The sequence below is a fragment of the Anarrhichthys ocellatus genome, unplaced genomic scaffold, assembly GCF_004355925.1.
Source record: "Anarrhichthys ocellatus isolate YVR2014 unplaced genomic scaffold, GSC_Weel_1.0 scaffold23, whole genome shotgun sequence".
Lineage (NCBI taxonomy): Eukaryota > Metazoa > Chordata > Actinopteri > Perciformes > Anarhichadidae > Anarrhichthys > Anarrhichthys ocellatus.
In genome coordinates, this window is record NW_022280053.1 from 6,563,412 (window position 1) to 6,582,735 (window position 19,324).

The window sequence follows — 19,324 nt, forward strand, 5'->3', positions numbered from 1 at the left end:
TTTGACAGCTGTTTGAATGCTCTCATCAAAGTCCACCGGGACAGTCTGGGCAGCATCACCAGCATCACCTTTACAAGCTGCAGAGCCGTAGGTGAATGTGAAATGAGAAATAGCTGATGAGCCATCAGGTCATAATGGTGTCAGGCTCTTATACACTTGAGATGTGGGGATTTTAGGAATATATCTGCCCTGCAGTGGGCGTGTTTGTAAATCGATACCACTTTTACTGACATATTAATTAAGAGACTCACATTAACTTTGTAACGTGTGAAGTAATCCACATCACTGAACCATCTATAAGTCAGATGAAAACACAAATAATGTAATTCCTAGTTTTAGTCATCCATAGGTTTATTTTCTGCCACTTAACCTGGTGAGCATAAAGGCTAAACAAAGAAACCCAGATATCCATCTCTCGAGCCATGGCCCTCAGGACCTGCGGCACTCCCAGGCCAGAATGCATATAGTCCCTCCAGCATGTTCTGGGTCTGCCCTAGAGCTCCTCCTAGTTGGACATGCACAGAATATCTCCAAAAGGAAGCGTGAAAAAAAGTGAGCCCAGACACCCTGTAAAGGAATGCTCATTTCTGCCTTCACGGTTATTTTCTTTGTCACCCATTAGAGCTTAAATTGTCATCATGAGCTTGGAATATATCCATTGCTGGATTAACCAGCTATAGGCACTGGGTTAAATGAGCTGGCGGGCCATAGACCCCCGCTTCCTCCCTATCTCTGAGTATGCACTCCGTTATGATGATGACAATTTAACAAGCACAAGACATGAGAGGCAGCTAAAATCCACTTTACGTTAAATTATTTTGTCAAGCTCAATTACCTTCATTGAGCTTGACACCTTCATACTTCTCTACTGGAACACTGCCTGGTGTCCAGTTTGCTATAGGTCAATTAGTTTATTGTAATTGGATTAAACTGGTTTTCAAATATGAACCATCAACTAAAATAATACTTAAATACCAATTACCTTTTAAAAATGTAATTATTTTCTGCCGCACAAACAAATAAATCCTCATAAATAAATCCCTGGCTGTTATAATGGCATTGGTTTATATTGTCAACATGCTGTATAAAATACGGAAAATACAGGCGTCGGCATTGAAATTAAATTAACGTTCCCTTTTGCTGAACATTTTAGCTAAATGCTACACGGGGTCACATTTCGGTGTTACACAGGAAGCAGCACGGATGTGATTTTATGCGCCGCAAATTCCTCTTCCGGTCTCTTTTCCCTTAGCCCCTGGACGAAAATGGTAAGTTGTAACGTTGGCGGACAGAAATCTCTTAACATCTGTGTAATTAGTCGTTTATCTGACGCGAATAGTTGGTTCTTCGATGTTGAATAAACATCGTAACCGTTCGGGTGAAGTATTTTTTAGATGATGCTTCGTTTTAGTAAGATTAACGCTGTTCCTGTTGCATCCATCCAGCGTTTATTTGCTACTCGTAGCATTGAGATTCAGGGTACAGAATGGGCCGAAGTTAGCCTGGAAAAGACTACATAACTCTGGACATATTCGGGTATACCCGGCAAGCTACCACTGAAGAATTGTTTTTATCAGTCTTGTTAATGTAGCAAACTAAATGGTTTAACTTACGAGCTTTCCCATAGCGGTTAGCATAACTGGCTAGCCGCTTCGTCCAGCGCTGAATGTGCTTACAGAGTGTACACACTGTCAGCATGCAACTGTGGCTAACCTGCTAACGTTTGTATGCAGCTGAGCACAGGTATTTTGTCAAGATGTTACCTTTTTGAAGGCGTCATATTAACTTATATACACGTTGTTGTCCTAATACTAAGAATGTAATCGATATTGCATCCAACTTAAAGTGGTGATTGTTGCCTCTTGAGTCTTGTCAGTGATGTTTCTAAACACAAATGTCTGAACAAATGATTTCCTGTGATTTCATTCTTGTTACTGAGACAAGATGGTCAGAGCTTTAGACCTGAAGTGAATGAAGTGTTTTTGGGAATTGTCTTTGACCTCCTAATGTTCTCTCTTCTCAGACCAAGGGAACATCCTCTTTCGGTAAGCGCCGGAACAAGACGCACACCTTGTGCCGTCGTTGTGGGTCCAAGGCCTACCACCTGCAGAAGTCCTCCTGTGGCAAATGTGGCTACCCCGAGAAGCGCAAGAGAAAGTGTAAGTCACCTAATGACAAGACTACCATTTTACTCAAAACATTGTTGGCAAGTGTGCTGTTGGCTTTAAAATGGGACGGTAAACATGCAGGGGTAATTGATATTGCATCCAACATCAAGTGGTGATTGTTGCCTCTTGAGTCTTGTCAGTGATGTTTCTAAACACAAATGTCTGAACAAATGATTTCCTGTGATTTCATTCTTGTTACTGAGACAAGACGGTCAGAGGTCATTGAGCTCATAATACTGCTAAAGTCATTGAGCAGTATTGTCAGGTACATTGTGCAGACATAAGTGGAATCACTTGTTGGTACATTCTCCAGCTTTGCCTTGATGCATACTGATGTTTGTTTATTGTAGACAACTGGAGCGCTAAGGCCAAGAGGAGGAACACCACTGGAACCGGCCGTCTGAGACACCTGAAGGTTGTCTACCGCAGATTCAGGTGAGATCTTTAGACGAGATGCACACAGAGCAGAACATCAGGTGTTACTGGATGTGTTGCTAGTTATGTGATTCTGCTATGAAAACGCGTTTGCGAATCGGCAATGTGTCATGTTGATGCTGAGACTTTGAAATAGTATTAACCCAAAGGCCGCAGTGAAAATGTGTTCGCTTTAAATCACTCCTGAAACCGTTAAGACGCGATAAACACTCGTTAAAGATTTTTGATTCATCAACTTGGATCAACAAACATTGGATCTGCTATCGAGACGTGTTGATAAATTCCCAACATGTAACGTAAGCAAAGATTCCTGCATCTTACATTTAACTGCCAAGAGGAGGCTGATATCAGCACACTGACCTATTCAGACGTTTGCACTGATTTCAGGTTGTGAAATGATTAAATAAATGGGCATGTTGCGGTGACATTGCATTAAAATGTGGTGTCAAATAAACTATTTTAAACGTATAAACATGAAGCTGTGAACTACATATCTGTGCTAACATTGCCTGTAACGCAAGTGTACCTCAAAGAGACTTTCACTCAGGGGATCTGGAGCTTTATTGAGAACATATTTTTATATATATATATGCAATTTCAAGACTTTTCGATGCTGCTTACCGATGATGGTGGAAAAATAAATGTCTGAACAAATGATTTCAATATGATATCAGTGTTTTCTCTGAGGTAAGCTTCATTAAGAGATCGGGGACATGAGAATGAATACCCGGCTGTCGTGGTGAGAGTTTACGATCGTAACTATTATTCCAGCGTGCCACATGAATGTTCAGGGTCCTGGTGTTGTCAGCTTGTTAACTGACTGAGTCTTTATTGTTATCGGTTACACCTGCGTGTCAAAAGGTGTGCGTTTGGTTAAAAAATAAAAAGCCCATTTAATGAGATTAGTTGACAAATCTCCGTAAACCTGAATTCATCCTGGCTCTGTTTGATGACTCGCTTCTTTTAAGAAATGGCACTGAAATGCCAAGAGCGATAAGCCTGCTTTTACCGTCCATGCCGTTTGTGCCACAGACTCTGTTTATTCTTCTGTTTTTAAACAAGTCAAGGAGAATTAAATATTTATGGTGTAGAATGAATCGTTTCTACAGCTGTGGTTATTCTAGCTGGTTACTTAGCTAGCTTATTAAATATAGTGACTTGTGACGCCAAGTTGTATTACTCTACTTAAATTGCAATTCGCTGCATCAACCTCACTTTTCTTTTTTATTTGTTCTGTTTCCCAGGAATGGTTTCAGGGAAGGCACCACCCCCAAACCCAGACGCGCTGCAGTGGCCGCCTCCAGCTCATCCTAAAAGACACATTTTTTGTTGAATAAATGTGACGTTAAACAGGAGTTTCAGTCTCGATCTTTAATCGTCTGTCCAGTGAAAGCAAAAGACCGGCCAAGAGTGATGAAATAGACACGGGGTGTTCATTTATTCACACGTGGTTCGTTCGTGCGAATCTCTAAAATTTAAAATAAAAAATTGTCAAACCGAAACATAAACCTGAAATAAATGGTGTTTACAGAAATGTGATCTATTGTTTTAATGTTGGAAGTTTTGTAGTGAGATCAGTGGGTTTGAACAAATCTGCAAAATGACTAATTATGTGCATGAGAGACTTTTTTCATTAATTGAATCATTTAGTTCAAAATATTAACGTGCTGAAAAGTGCATCAAAGCGTGCACATAAAGAGACAGGGGTGAAATGAAAAGATTGCCTATTAATACTCGATCAAGACTGAATAATTATTATCCAATCAAAAGTAAAAATCCAACAGGTTTTTCATTCATAGTGGTTATATATCTCAGAAAGGCGTGTAGGAAATGTTAGTCGCGTTTCATGCACAATTTTCAAAGGCCTCACTGAAATGATACCTTTCAGACAAACTGATTTTTTTTTTTTTTAACAGCAAATGGTCCTGTTTCCATTGCTGTGAACACATCCAGCTGAGAAAATTTTTTTGCAGTCTAGTTTGTGGTGATGTGACACAAATGTGGAAAGCCAAATTATTCACCGGAGTGCTGAATGCAAACGGTTTCAGTACCAGATTTAAAACCTAACATCTTATTCCCATGCTGGAGATTGAGTTAGCCGGTCATTTATTGAGAGCAGTATCATCTAACTAGCAGTTCATCAACCCAACAGCTCTTCCAGATAAAACCGTATCAAGACCCAGAGGACTTCCCCACTGCTATGGCTGCAGACTGTGGGAACAAATCTAAATCAGGGGGCCCTGCAACATTCAGATACTTTCACGGGGCTTCGGGTGAAATGTTTTCTAAGCCGCCCAGAACTTTTAGCAGCGCCCCTCTTTGCCTCCTTCACTTAGTAAAAGTGCAGCTGGAAGATAAAGTGCAATCTGCAGCTTGAGTAGCAAAGCAGCAGTTTCCAAACATCTTCAGCAACAAAATAAGTCTAAATATTTAGCCGGAGCCAAACAATACTGAGATTTCGCAGACGACTGGAAGGAAGGCCGTTTACAAATGAGTCAAAGGTTTGTGTGTTATGGCTGCAGCTGGACAACATCAGAGTCCACCACGGTGAGAAAACCAGCGGCCAAATGTGGTGGAAAAGTTAGAAATATCCCCCTCCTAAGATTTCACATAGCAGGTAACAATAAAGCCGTTTGCACCAAACTGAACTAGTATATTATGCCGTCAAGGAATTCCAGATCTGTGTTTTTTTATGATTCCCAGAACCTGACTCCACTCTATCAACAAATGTCTTTATTTTAATCTGTTGGTGGATCTGGTAAGTCCAACAAGATCTGCAACCTCACACCGCAGAGTGAGAGTGTGGTTTCAATCACAGATATGCCTGCAAGCATTTCACAGCAGCAGTATTTCTCAACATAACTGCCGAGTACTGCCACTGTGTTTCTCCTCTGCGCTGCCAAAATACTCTCCACCTCTTCTGCCAGTTTCACTACAGCTCATCTGTATTTTTTTTTTTAATCACCAGTTTTATAGATTGAGCTAATTTTTTTCACACATTCTTTGCCATATTTTTCGATGTACACACTTTATGAATATTGACTTATGTTCAAGGGAAATGTGTTTCCCTGTTTGCAGTATAGCAGTGTTCCCACCACTATAACTTTGTAGAAAAAGCATTACACAGCAATAAAGCCGTAGAATAGTACAGATACCTAAATAATGCAGAATCAGACTGCCGTGTTTACAGAACAAACCTTGTTTGACAAGTGTTTATTAAAGAAAGCTGCAACTCCGGTCTCATACCTGACGTGCTCTACATTAAATTAAAGGTTATCTAATCATACTCCCCTCTCTGGGCACACAGCCTCTTCACTCCAGGGGTCAGAGGTGAGATCATCCATTACATCCACACAGTCCTGACACATCTCCTCTACATTGGCCTTGTGACCTGTGCTGGTGCTGTTTCTCCTCCTCTGTAAAAGTCAGTGTCTTCAGTGTGAGTGATACATGCCAATGAGACAGAAACACAGACTGGTTCTTTTTGTTGAGGAATATCCAGTCTACTTTATTTTTACAATTTTGCTACTTCCTGCACCTCCCATTTTAAGCCCATTGTATTGAATATGCAATATTTTGGATGCAACGCATTCTATAGATGAAGTTGTATTATCACTATGCACTTTTAAAACTAAGCGGTCAAACCATACGGTCCTCTTTACTAATGCAGAGCTTTGCTGCAATAGGTAACACTAATAACGTTAACGACATGCCAGTGAGCTGACACTGAAGCAGCAAATGTAATTCAGCCAAGTTTCATCTTCAATTAATTACACATTTTCACATGCTTTTCTCACTGTGACATGTCGAAATGTGTTCCATGAAGCTGAATAGCAGGTCTATTGTGTGTGTGTGTGTGTGTGTGTGTGTGTGTGTGTGCGCGCGCGCGCGCGTGTGTGCTGTGAACCAAAAAGGAGGAACACCCCAGAGGAAGTACTTGTAGGCTTTGCTTCAATCGCATCCCACAGTATAGCCCAATATCCTCCAACATGAATATGTCTTGTGAAAATGATTAATTTCACTGTGCTAGCATGAGGGGAGGAAACATGGTGGTGGTGGGGGGGGAGTCTTTGTGCACTAGCAGGGGGCGATAAGGAAGCGAGAACGCGCGCTCGACTGGAGCCTCCGTCTCACTTTTCACTCTTCCTCGGGACGGCAGGTACAGGCGCAGTGCGGCGGGGCTGCAGCACTCACAGACAGGACTTAACCTGTTGGACCGCTGGTCCTGCTGCTCTCAGACTCCCACGCTCCGTCTTGTCTCTCCTCCTTTTCCTGCATTGTTACACTTTTCTCGCAGAGTTTTTGACGTGACATGTTCCTGAACTGAGGCTGCTGTAATGAGATGTAGGTATGCTTGGCCGTCCGTTGCTCGTGCTGCTGCTGCTGGTTTTTGTTCTTGCATCTCTGTTACTGAACAAAAAAAATAATAATTCAAAACTGTTGTTGAAGCCTCTTTCCTAGGATCAGTGTGTGCTCTGCTCTTGCTGTTGCGGGAGCCTGCATGCCGGGGTGATGAGGTTACCTCAGACACAGGTAGGTGAGAGGTCAATGTTCTTGGGTGTTTTTAAATGTTTTTACTATACTGTAATATCTGTTAGTCTGAGTATTTGCTGCTCTAATTGCTGCCACAGGTCATTTGCAGGAAACGCATGTTCAATAGAGTGTTTTCTTTCTCCCTGTGGTTTTAATATTTAATATTTTTAACTTAATTTATAAGAATGTAGGAGAGGCGTTTATGCTTCTGCTTATGTATGTTCAGTCATATTGTATACTAGATTGTATATAGGCTTTATTTATTGTAATGTGTGTGATGGCTGAATACAACATTACTATTACTAAGTATCAGGTCTTCCTCTGAACACTGTGGTTAAGCTGCCATTAGAGGCTAGACATTCCGCTCACCCCGATAACAAAGGCAGGCCCTGACAAGCCCGTCCCTGGTACAATAACACGATTCATCACCTAGAAAGGACCACTGCCAGAAAAATATTATCTTGTTGGACACCTTATTTTCCGTCTCATGTTGATTATAAGGAAAGAGAAGCATTGGGAGGTCTATTTTTCCCTTAATGGTACAATTTCTTGTGAAAAAGATGAATGAAATTGGATGCACGTATTCCGAGCAGTGAAGCCCCCGGACAGAGTTTTCCTGCCTGACCTGTGGCCAAACATGTAGTCTGACATGTAGAGGCAACTCCCCCCCCCCCCCCTCCCCTCCCCCCGTTAGACACACAATGTACCATCCGGCCCTCAGGCCAACGTGATCTGCTCTCACACATCTCAACAGTTCCACCACCTCTTTCTTTTCATCTGATTTTCTGCCTTTCTATACTGCTGTATGATTCCTTGAGTTTCCTCTTTGCATGTGAGATGTGAACTGTTGTGACAAATGAAATCAGATAGTGTCCATGTAGTTTACATAGCAGTCAGATGAGGTTGCTGATCTGTAGGTTTCGCTGTTAGGAGACAGAAGACAGGGAGAGCGTAAGCGGAGAGAGACATGTTTTTGCATGTGCAAAGATTTGGCGCCGATTAAAATGATCTGCAGTAAGAACTAGTCGATGAGTCTTTCCAAGTATGATGTTCGGGCCTTATTTCACCTCTTTGCAGCTGAACTACATGTCTCTCAAGACTTTTTTTGTTAATCGGTCTTTATGCAAGATACTGAGTATGTATTCCTGGAAAATACTGCACTGGGAGCAGGAATGACATAGAATTACATCACTTTAATGCCGGATGTTTGAAATTAATAATCAATCTGAGACTTCCTGTCCGGCCAAAAGACAGATGTTTTTAGAGGTGATGCTCCAACTCTGTGCAAAGACAGATGTTTTGTGTAGGAGCATGTCAATATCTGACCTCACAATGTCGCCGTCTCATTCATGATCTGCCTGCCTGAGTTTATGTAAGTATTTGTCACAGTCTTTGACATGAGTTCTTCTTCGTGTTTTTTTCCCACAGTGGACCCATGCTGTTATTTCCCCTGTCAGCACTGGGGTGTGTGTGTAAATTATGGCGAGGACAAGTACGAGTGTGACTGCACTCGTACCGGCTACAGCGGAGAAAACTGCACTGTCCGTGAGTCGTGCCCTTATCCTCTGTTTTTATTGCATTTTTAAGGAATTTGAAATATTCTGTTATTCCTTTGTACACAAGACAGATAGGATTAGATGTCAGGCCGATGAAAACAGCTATTTCATTTAGTTGTTTAATCAGGAAATAGTGGAACTTAGCCCCTGGCTCACAGAGTTTGGACTTCTTGTCTAGACCCAAATATATGGAAACAGCAGCAACTGCCAGAATGAGACCAGCTGGATCAGAGCTAGACCACATCTATCCATCCATCTACTATCTCTTCCGCTCTGCTTCACCTTAACAAGAAACCCTCACACACTGTAGTCCTTAATCAGATGTGCTGTTTTTCGGTGGACAGTTTTGCAGTTACATCACGCTCACCAAGCTTAATACCAATTAACCATCGCTTTGATTGTGCAGAGAGACAACAGGAAAGTAAGAGTGGGAGCAGAAGGACGGAAAAGAAAAGGAATGTGGAACAGGAAAGGGGGGAATGGGATTGAAACACTTTTTGTTTCAGCTTCAGGATTTTAGAAATATTAATCTTAAACTACACAGTCGACAACTAGCTGGTGTACATAGTGGAGCATGTAACAGCTAAGCTATTTCACTGTGTTGTTATTGGACTTACATGCGTCAGGTGGTCAGAAAAACGATTCCAAATGAAAGCTAATTTGATTAAACACAATGGACCTTTTATGAGGCTTTATCATATCAGTTGATATTGTGGTTTAATGGAGCTTCATCTAGAAGAAAATGTTCAGTTTAATTAGCTCAAACCATTGACACTTTTGGGGCCCCGGGACCGTTGCCCCCCTTTGCCTGGTTGGTAATCCCGCCTGACCCAACGATGCTAATACTCCTAGCCTGATAATTAGACTGAATTGCCAATTTTGTTTCACTTCATTCTCTGAGTCGCCGAGCAATTCACCGGGCTATAACAGAGTATCCTCTTGGACTGTGATTTATTGACTTTGACATGCTGAGGGAATTTTTTTTCCACTCTGAAATCCTAGCTGCCCTAACTTCCTGTAAAAAACATTTTTGTCAAGTAAAGTTTTCTTTAAACTGTCCTCCCACCACAGCGGAGTTCTGGACCAGAGTGCGTCAGTTCTTCAAGCCCAGTCCAGAAGTGCTGCATTACATTCTCACCCACTTCAGCTGGCTCTGGGACATCATCAACTACACCTTCCTACGGGACGTCCTCATGCGGCTGGTTCTAACAGGTCAGCTCTTCATTCATTCAATGAAATTCATTCAGAGTTGTCACATATTCAAAGTGTCTAATACCTTTTTTATTTATTTAACAGTGAGGTCTAACTTAATACCTAGCCCTCCAACCTACAACTCCAAGTATGGCTACCTCAGCTGGGAATCCTACTATAATCTGAGCTACTACACTCGCATTCTGCCCCCAGTGCCGAAGAACTGCCCTACACCTCTGGGGGTCAAAGGTTAGCCACTCATTTATGTTTTATCTGGGTATCGATAAAAGTATGGTTTCGCTATCTGTACCGAATCCAAGTATTGTAAAATAATTCTTTCTAAAAATGTAGTTCAGTAAAAGTAGCATAAAATAGAAATACTCAGGTAAACTGCAAGTAGCTTAACGCAGTACTTGAGTACATTTAGTTACTTTCCACCACTGCATCATTTTGATATAATATTTCGTAATGAGGTGCAAATGTGTGACAGCACCAACAGTATCTAATGCAGAACAGGTATTTTGCTCACCACAGCGACATGCGTGCTGATTATAGACCTTGGATGGTTCAGAAGGGGCAGTGTCAGCACTGTTTTCACTGACACACTATTTCAGTATTATGACTGGAAGCGCGGTGTATCTGTGTTTTGCCCCCGCGCCCTGTATGACGCCGTAGTGTTTCTGTTTAGGCAACGCTGGGCTGCCTGACCCTGAGCTGCTGGTTGAGAGGCTGCTGAAGAGAAGGACGTTCAGACCCGACCCTCAGGGCTCCAACCTCCTGTTCGCCTTCTTCGCACAGCACTTCACCCACCAGTTCTTTAAGACCTACAACCGCATGGGTGTGGGCTTCACCAAGGCTCTAGCGCACGGGGTTAGTCCATTCACAGCTTTTGTCCGTTTTAGTGTCCGTTTATGGTTGGTTTGGGTCGGAAAAAAAACTCACAGAATTTGGCATCAATGAGACTTTGTCTTTGTAGCTCAACAGCTTTGCATTAATGCTGTGAATAAATGAACGCCTTTGTTTATTTCCTTGTATGCTCTTCACTTTCCTTTTTTCTTTGTCTTGTCTCGTGTTACATCCAGGTGGATGCTGGGCACGTTTACGGAGACAACCTGCAGCGTCAGCTTCGGCTCAGGCTTCACAAAGACGGAAAACTCAAGTATCAGGTGAAACAATCAAAACTGGGAAAAGAGAAATGTTGACATGTTGCTCAAGATTAGAACAAATACTTTCCATTCCAAGAGAAGAGTGGAACAACCACTCACTACCAGCGCTGTTGATATCTTATCCTTTCATTTCATCTGCTGGTGTTGCCTTAGATGGGAATATACTAAGCAAGCTTTTTAACATGTTGCTGCAGGAATATGGACTGCACTGAACTGTCAGAGAAAGTGGAGATGGTTGGGAAAGACATTCATTTTTGTCTTTTTTTTTTTTTTAGTTAGTTGATGGCGAGATGTACCCTCCCTCTGTAGCGGATGCACCCGTTAAGATGAGCTACCCCCCTGGGATCCCTCCTGGGACTCAGATGGCTATTGGTCAGGAAGTGTTTGGGCTCCTCCCGGGTTTGGGAATGTTCGCCACGCTCTGGCTCAGGGAGCATAACCGAGTATGTGATATCCTGAAGGCGGAGCATCCCACCTGGGATGATGAGCAGCTGTTCCAGACCACGCGCTTTATCATTATTGGTGAGCTGGACAGAATTTTGACGGAATAGTTTTAGAAATTTTGGGAAAGGAATACCTTGAACTAATCCTATTCCGATTATCATTTTAACTTTTTTTATTATGTTTGTCCAGTGTTGGTGTACTTTTCAGTAACAGTGCATGACAGCAACCCCTATATAAGCTCATGAATCAACCTTTTATTGGAGTCGGCTTTGTTGAACGTGTTCCATCACATCCTTACTCAGTATCTGGTAGGTGGTTTAATTTTAATCCGTCTGCCCTCTTTGTGTCTCTGCACGTTTCCCTTCAGGTGAGACAATAAAAATAGTGATAGAGGAGTATGTGCAGCACCTCAGTGGATACAGGCTGCAGTTGAAGTTTGATCCCACTCTGCTGTTTAACTCCAACTTCCAGTATGGGAACCGTATCGCTCTGGAGTTCAGCCAGCTCTACCACTGGCACCCCTTGATGCCCGACAGCTTCCTTATTGACGGAGATGAGCTGTCGTACAAGCAGTTCCTCTTCAACAATTCCGTTCTCACACACTACGGCATTGAGAAGCTGGTGGATTCCTTCTCTCGGCAAGTTGCTGGCCAGGTAACAAACTACACAATGTAATATCTAAATTATGCAGCAATAAAATCATTTTCTTTAGCGTATAGTTGATTGGAAGCTCCGATACTTATAACTAACTCTTAGTTAGTTAGAACTGTCGGATATAATCTGCAGTATTGCCAGCTTCAAATGTCCATAAAGTATTTTTTGGCATTCACACATTCTATTTTGCTGGATTTGTATCCTGTTTGCCATAAAAGTTGAGTACTGAGGGGACTTGGCTAATGTGTTGACACAGTTGTCTGAGACCAACTGAGGTTGGTCGGGATTGTTATAGTTATACAAACACTTTATGTTGGCCTGAACCCAAAGTACACCTTTTAAAAAAGAGGGAAGACGTGCAATAACAGACGTAGTTACAAAAAGGGTTCATGTGCTGAAGAGAAATAAATGTTGATAATGTTTATTTAATTACACTTTTCACATAGATCATTACTCTTACTAGCCTACATTAGCATACACTTTTGATATTTAATCTCAGGTAATCGCATACAACCCAGACAAATCCATACAAATCAAAGCACATCCACATGCATACAGTATTTGGTGTATTGTCATTTTTTTACATAAGATACTTCATTCTAAAACCTTTGTCCTACAGGTTGGCGGTGGCTTTAACACCAATGCTGTGGTGGCCAAAGTGGCTGTGGTGACCATTAAGGAGTCCCGCCAACTCCGCATACAGCCCTTCAACGAGTACAGGAAGCGCTTTAACCTCCAGCCGTACACATCGTTCAGACAATTCACTGGTAAAGAATACAGCTCAGCACACATTCTCAACCCCATGGCTGCAAAGTTATAGATTAGTCCTTGATGCATTGTGTTGTAGATCGCTTTATTAACCGTGCAATACTTGTGATTACCATTTGCAGATAACGAGGAGATAGCCCGCGAGCTTGAAGAATTCTACGGGGATATTGATGCTCTTGAGTTTTATCCCGGCATGCTGTTGGAGAGAACGCGTCAGGGGGCCATTTTTGGAGAGAGCATGGTGGAGATGGGTGCCCCCTTCTCCCTTAAAGGCCTCCTGGGAAACCCTATTTGTTCTCCAGTTTACTGGAAGCCCAGCACGTTTGGAGGCAAAGTCGGCTTTGACATAGTGAACTCTGCCACACTGAAGAAGCTGGTCTGTCTGAACACCAGGACGTGTCCTTATGTGGCGTTCAGAGTACCAAGAGAGGAGCAATCAACAAGAGGGAATGATGACGGTAAAATAAGTACTGATGAGCTATGACTCTTTGCACCAGAAGGTTATGGTTTAAGATCCATATGTTAAGCAAAAAGAGGCTGTTGCTGCTGCAAAAAAAGATCTTTGTGTAGAGAACGTGCAGTAGTGGTTGTTTGAATGTCACTGGAGAATCATACAGGACTCAGAGCTCAGTATGAGAACTCGTCACACATGAGCAAATCAGTGAGTATATTAACATATCATTTTTGTTAAATGCTTTGTGCCTGAAGACCTAAATACCATCATGTTCACACTGTCCAGTAATGAAAGTATGTATCATCTGTGGATTTATTTAAAGAGTAATGATAGAGTCATTCATTGAAATAAAACTTTAGATGCAAAAGTGGATAACTGTCCATTTATTTAAATTGGCAGCAATTAAAATGTTGTGTGTTTTTTTACTACATATTGTTCTGTGGCTCTCTGAGTCACTTTTCCCACTTTCATGTCTAACTCACTGCTTCTTGGAAATCCTGTTTGTTTTGGCTTGAAGTTGAATAATGATGGGAACACAAGACAGATAATAGCGGGATCTATGATTTATCAATAAACAAGATGCACAGCAATGTTTACAACACATAAAAACCTTTTGGCTTTAAATATTTATCTAAATTGTGATTCATATGACATTATTCATATCTGACCAAAAATAAAATCTACAAAGAGCAATTTTGGTGAGCCTGTCAGCAGTGGTTGTAGTAGTGGTACTATCCGTCATATTTCATAGTCATACCGCCCTCCTGTGGTGAAGATGAGAACTGCATGAAAACAATTACAGCAGCTTCCTGCATTCCCTACGTCAGTGCACGGAACCCGGATGTACCGTGTTGCCTTTACGCACTCTCTGTAAAGTCCAACTTTACAGGACAGTTACTTCAGAATATGACCCCATCACACTCCATACTTCAAAATACAGATTTAGATGACAATGACGCCAGAATTAACCCTGCAGCTCAGCTATTTTGAGTGCTTATGGTGTGGTTGAGGTGTTTGATTCTAACTAAAAAAGTGAATTTTAAATATGCGTTTATGGGGCAATATACTAACAAAGTTGTTACAAACATCACAAATTGAGTGATGCTACTTTGTTTCCTGTTATGTCCGAACCAGTCCACACCATAAATACAGCTTAAACCGCAACTATTTAGCGGAATGGCGGATGTCTTTGCGCTCGCACCTCCCAATTACGACGTTTTCGGTATTCTTGAAGGCATCATACTCCGGGAGAGTGGTTTACGGCTAAACGAGCAGATTAACAGGAGGGAGCTTTGGGAGTTGGTGGTATTTTACTAACCTTAGCTGGACATAAAATCAAGGTAAAATAAGTAATGGACATTGTCATGTTTTTGTAGTAAAATGTTAAGCGATATTGAATAAATACACTCTCGGTTTATGGCTAGCTAATGTGTACTGGTTGTCTCAGGAAGTCGGTGCAATAACAGTTAGCTCAGATGCTAACCTAGCTCACGTTCTCAAACGCAAACTGCCCTATGTCCTATTTCATAAACGAGATTATTGGATTGTCTCTATCCTCTTTACAGTAGCGTTGCGGTACTGCAAAAACAGCGAAGAGCTAGCTAACGATATCTATCTGACTTATTGCTGGCTATCGTAGCTGTCACAGGGATTAACAGAGAATCTAGCTAACAGCTAACGTTAGGTGTGTGCTGCAGGCCTTAGCTTCCACTGTTTATTATGTGACAAAAGAGCTGTAACCGTAGTTAGAAATAATATTATTTTTCTTCCGTTTTGCTTCCTTGCCACTGTTAAAATGAGCGGGGGTGTCTGTCTCCTTGTCTCTCCATCTGTGCACATTTGTTGGTTTACACACGGCTCAGTGCGTCATTAAAGGCCTCTCAGCCCAAGTTGTGTTGACACACTTATCATAAGCTATGTATAATGCAGTTGTCCTATTTTTCTTTTTGACATAAACCCTTTGTAGTCTGACCTATGACAGCTTGGATGGCTGTCAATCTGGATTATTATGCTCCACTGACTGACACTATTGTGTGATATAGATGTTTATCTGTAGAGGTTTCATCTAATGAGGGGTTAAAGATAAAGCTGTATTGTCTCACCGTCAGCTGCCTGCAGCTCATGCAAATTATTAGTCAAATTACGCAAGACAGACCTTATTCAAATATAGTCTAGGGATTTTAAGGCACAAGCATATTAGATTAGTTCGTATTGAGGTTGCTCAGTACAGACTGTCCTCCGCTTGCAGTACAAAGATGAAGAATGAGCTCATGAGTCTCCTTCTCATATGAAAGAATTAAGCTTCCTGTAAATGGTATTAGTGAGTTGCATTAGTCTATCTAACACATTGAAAACTTCTGCCCTCAGGTGAGGCGTTGTAATGACGACTCTGGATGACAAAATTCTGGGAGAGAAGCTGCAGTACTACTACAGCAGCAGTGAGGATGAAGGCAGCGACAACGAGGATGAGGAGGGGGAGAACAAGACCATCCGGGACGCTAACGTCGGGGAGCCTGAAATAGACTACAGCGCTGATGGAAGTGCCGTCAACACGGGTACTAAAACAAGCATACAAACACACACACACCAAGAAAAGTACTGTTCAAATAAGACCCGCAACTTTGTAAAGGAATTACAGTGACGGTAAAACTGGCTATTCTCTCTCAGGACCAAAGGGTGTCATCAATGACTGGAGGAAGTACAAGCAGCTGGAGGTGGAGCAGAAACAAGAGCAGAAGAAAGAGATGGAGAGACTGATCAAGAAGCTGTCGATGACCTGCCGCTCTGACCTCGACCTGGAAAAAGACAAAGAGAAAGAGAAAGCGCTGCAGGAGAAAATCAAAGGCAAAGTGAGTAGGATGTGGACGAACTATAGACAAGACAAGAACATCTTATTCCTCACTCCTAGCTGGCAGTACATGGGTGACTCGCTCTTGAAACTGAGCCACACTCGCTAACGGGACACTTGCTGTGGGAAAAGGCTAAACACAGGCATGATATTAATTAAATACAACCTCATTAACATGGTGGGATCCCTGCAACCTCCATCCTCTAATTTCTGACAGTCTAATGATGGATTAGTGGCACATTTGGTTTCACTTTGTATTAATGCACCTGCCAACTAATTTACATACACATATCTTATGCCCTGAGAAACAAGTTTATCATTGTCACAGAGTTATAATTAGCAACAATTTAAACCTCCAGAGCACTGTTCCTTTTTAGTAGCTGAATGTGTTTTCCTCTTCGTCTACTCCACAGATGACCATGCAAGAGTACAACATGCTCCAGGAAGAAGAGGACGATGAAGACTTCCTCCAGCACTACCGTATGCAGCGCATCGCGGAGATGCGCCGCCAGCTCTGCAGCGGCAAACGCTTCGCGCAGGTCTACGAGTTGATCAGCGGCGAGGACTTCCTGGAGGCTTTGGACAAGGAGGACAAAACCACCCTGGTCATGATCCACATCTACGAGTCCGACATCCCGGGCTGCGAGAGCATGAGCGGCAGCCTGATCTGTCTGGCTCAGGAATACCCGCTGGTCAAATTCTGTAGCGTGCGCAGCTCGGCCATCAGCACCAGCGCTCTGTTCAGAGACAGTGCTCTGCCCGCTCTGCTCGTTTACAAAGCGGGCGACCTGATCGGCAACTTCGTGCGGGTGACGGACCAGCTCGGGGAAGACTTCTTCGCCGTAGACGTGGAGGCGCTGCTGCAGGAGTACGGCCTGCTGCCCGACAAGACCCCCATCGTCTCCAAGACGGTCCGCAACGGAGCCATCGTACAGAACACTATGAGCGATGAGGACTCCGACCTTGATATAGACTAGAGATGTTTTTTTTTGTCTTCCATGAATTATTTGCTTTGGAAACGTGTACACAGTCTGCATGGACTATAGATGATTTTTATGTACGTGGACCACCGTAGTGATGACAGGTTGAGCCAGGATTGCTATGTTATTACTCATACAGCCGGCGTTGAAGCAGAACCAAAAGTAAATGCACACACAACATCATGGCCGAATGATTCTCCTCATGACATCAATCCATGGTAAACATAAGTTATAATTATTAGTACATTTTTGCCATTATTAAAATCGAGGACCTGTTATACGCAGTGAGAATGATGTCGATGTTAGTTTAATTGTTTTTCTTTGAGCTGTGACTGTTATTTATTCATTGTGTTAAAACACAATCCCTGTTTTGTTTCATTTGCATCTTCATTGTATTAAATGTGTTTCACTCTGTAGAATACAAATCCTGCAGCCCAAACCGACTTGTAGTTAATTTTCTAACTTTTATATGTGCTGTACCATTTAAAATAGTGAGGCGAATAAACAAACGCTTGGACAGTGCCTGTTGTATTGTTTTTTTATTCAATCAGAGTACAAAGTGAGGGATGATGGACAATAAAACAAAAAGTATGGATTTATTTGGAGTAACATGAAAGGCTTGTTTCTAGCTGAGTTCAGCAAAAAAAGCGATGATAAACTCACTGTACACTACCTGCTCAACAGCAGACAGAGAAAGTTATAAACTAGCTGGTGATCGTAGTGGAGCACGTAACAGCTGGAAGATCCAGAAATTTCCCTCGAGATGGTTCACCATAACTTTTAGAAGTTGGCAAAAAATTAAGCTTGAATATTAATTTTTCATTCAGTCGGTCAAAGTAAATAATCAAATATTAAACACATTGGGCTGCTGAGTTCATCCTGTAAGTATCCATTTATTGTATTCACAGATCAGCTCAGGTGAACACCGGTACTGTCAGACACTGGACCTCATTCAGAGCAAACATTTTGACTTGTCAAACACAGGTGTAGTTAATGTCGTTAGGAACAGAGCCCTCGTTAAAGTTATTAGTTCCACCTGTGCTTTTCCTGCTACAAGGTTTGTACCAAAGATTATTTCTACAAGGAATCCAAACGACTCAATGTTTATTAGTTTTTATAGCTTAAGGGATAACAAAAAAAAAGTTGTCTTATAAAATTACAATAATATCATCACTGTCATAACAACAAAATGTGGTTCCACATAACCACAGTAATTAAAGGAGTCAGCAGGTTTAATCTGCTTTCATTCAGCCTCCACTGTGCTGATCACCAGCATTCAAAAGGCTCCTTTCCAGTTCAGTGAACTCCCCAGAGATGTTTCGTCCAACACAGTGAGGTCAACTCAATCCTTTCCACTCAATAATCACTCTGAAGGGGAGGAGCCGGGTTAGAGCTAATCCCTGCAACCATATCAAAACCCACTACTCAATAATAATTACTGCATAGTTATGACTTGTCCCCATGGGCCATAATATAATAACTTTATTATACTGAACAACTGAGTGACAGAGACAACGGCTGAAGTTCTGTGTAGCTAACGTAGCCTAGAACTATCTCATCAGCAGCAGGGTGAGGCAGAGTAACGTCAGCAGCAGGAGGGTTGTTTTTTCGTGGAGGGCAGCAGCTGAGTCGTGCAGGTCATGTCCACAAAAGGCATGCTCCAACAGAAGATGGGTATCTGTGCTGATGCCTGCATGGAAGGGAGAAATAGTCACATCATCATCATGCAGGGAGCATTTGGCCCCTTTAACCTGAGTGAAACATATGTTGTGCTGCTAGAAGGCTCATTTGTGGCAGAGTAGATTTACATTTCACTTCATTGTCCCTCTGGTGCTTGTATGACCCCGTAAGCCTGATTGCATCCCACATCGCCACAAAATCAATGCCAACTAAGGCTACGGGCTCTGCCACAACTTGCTCGCTCAATGCAGTAAATCTGCTGGAAGCTTCGAAATGTTTTTCGTTAGCTGAAGAGACCAGCATGTCGAGATACACACCGTGTTCTGACCATTCGTCCCACAGATGCTGGGCATCCTCATTGTGATGTTCACTGTGTTCATGATGATCTGGGTCTGTGTTAAATCACAAAACACACTGAAGTCATGTACATACATGTGGTGGTTCTCC

General features: G+C 42.2%; 2 protein-coding genes and 3 non-coding genes across 5 annotated transcripts; all 5 read left to right on the top strand.

The window, feature by feature from the left end:
• Positions 1–1,204: 1,204 nt before the first annotated feature.
• rpl37 (ribosomal protein L37) lies at positions 1,205–4,137 on the top strand. The gene is made up of 4 exons (XM_031860138.1): positions 1,205–1,268; positions 2,024–2,159; positions 2,519–2,603; positions 3,848–4,137. Exons 1-4 carry the CDS (start codon positions 1,266–1,268, stop codon positions 3,915–3,917), a joined length of 294 nt encoding a protein of 97 aa, XP_031715998.1. The 5' UTR covers positions 1,205–1,265; the 3' UTR covers positions 3,918–4,137.
• LOC116390606 (small nucleolar RNA SNORD72) lies at positions 1,867–1,946 on the top strand. Its single transcript, XR_004213176.1, has one exon. It is a non-coding gene; the product is annotated as a small nucleolar RNA SNORD72 (small nucleolar RNA).
• On the top strand, positions 2,299–2,378 carry LOC116390607 (small nucleolar RNA SNORD72). Its single transcript, XR_004213177.1, has one exon. It is a non-coding gene; the product is annotated as a small nucleolar RNA SNORD72 (small nucleolar RNA).
• On the top strand, positions 3,218–3,297 carry LOC116390605 (small nucleolar RNA SNORD72). The gene has a single exon (XR_004213175.1). It is a non-coding gene; the product is annotated as a small nucleolar RNA SNORD72 (small nucleolar RNA).
• A 2,457-nt stretch (positions 4,138–6,594) lies between the features above and the next one.
• LOC116390503 (prostaglandin G/H synthase 1-like) lies at positions 6,595–17,719 on the top strand. Its single transcript, XM_031860250.1, is given in 13 exon segments — positions 6,595–6,947; positions 7,053–7,136; positions 8,565–8,681; positions 9,764–9,904; positions 9,989–10,132; positions 10,572–10,753; positions 10,966–11,049; positions 11,325–11,571; positions 11,861–12,147; positions 12,767–12,914; positions 13,038–13,415; positions 16,037–16,136; positions 16,579–17,719. Coding segments are annotated over 13 exon segments (2,535 nt in total). The 5' UTR covers positions 6,595–6,940; the 3' UTR covers positions 17,195–17,719.
• Positions 17,720–19,324: the final 1,605 nt, after the last annotated feature.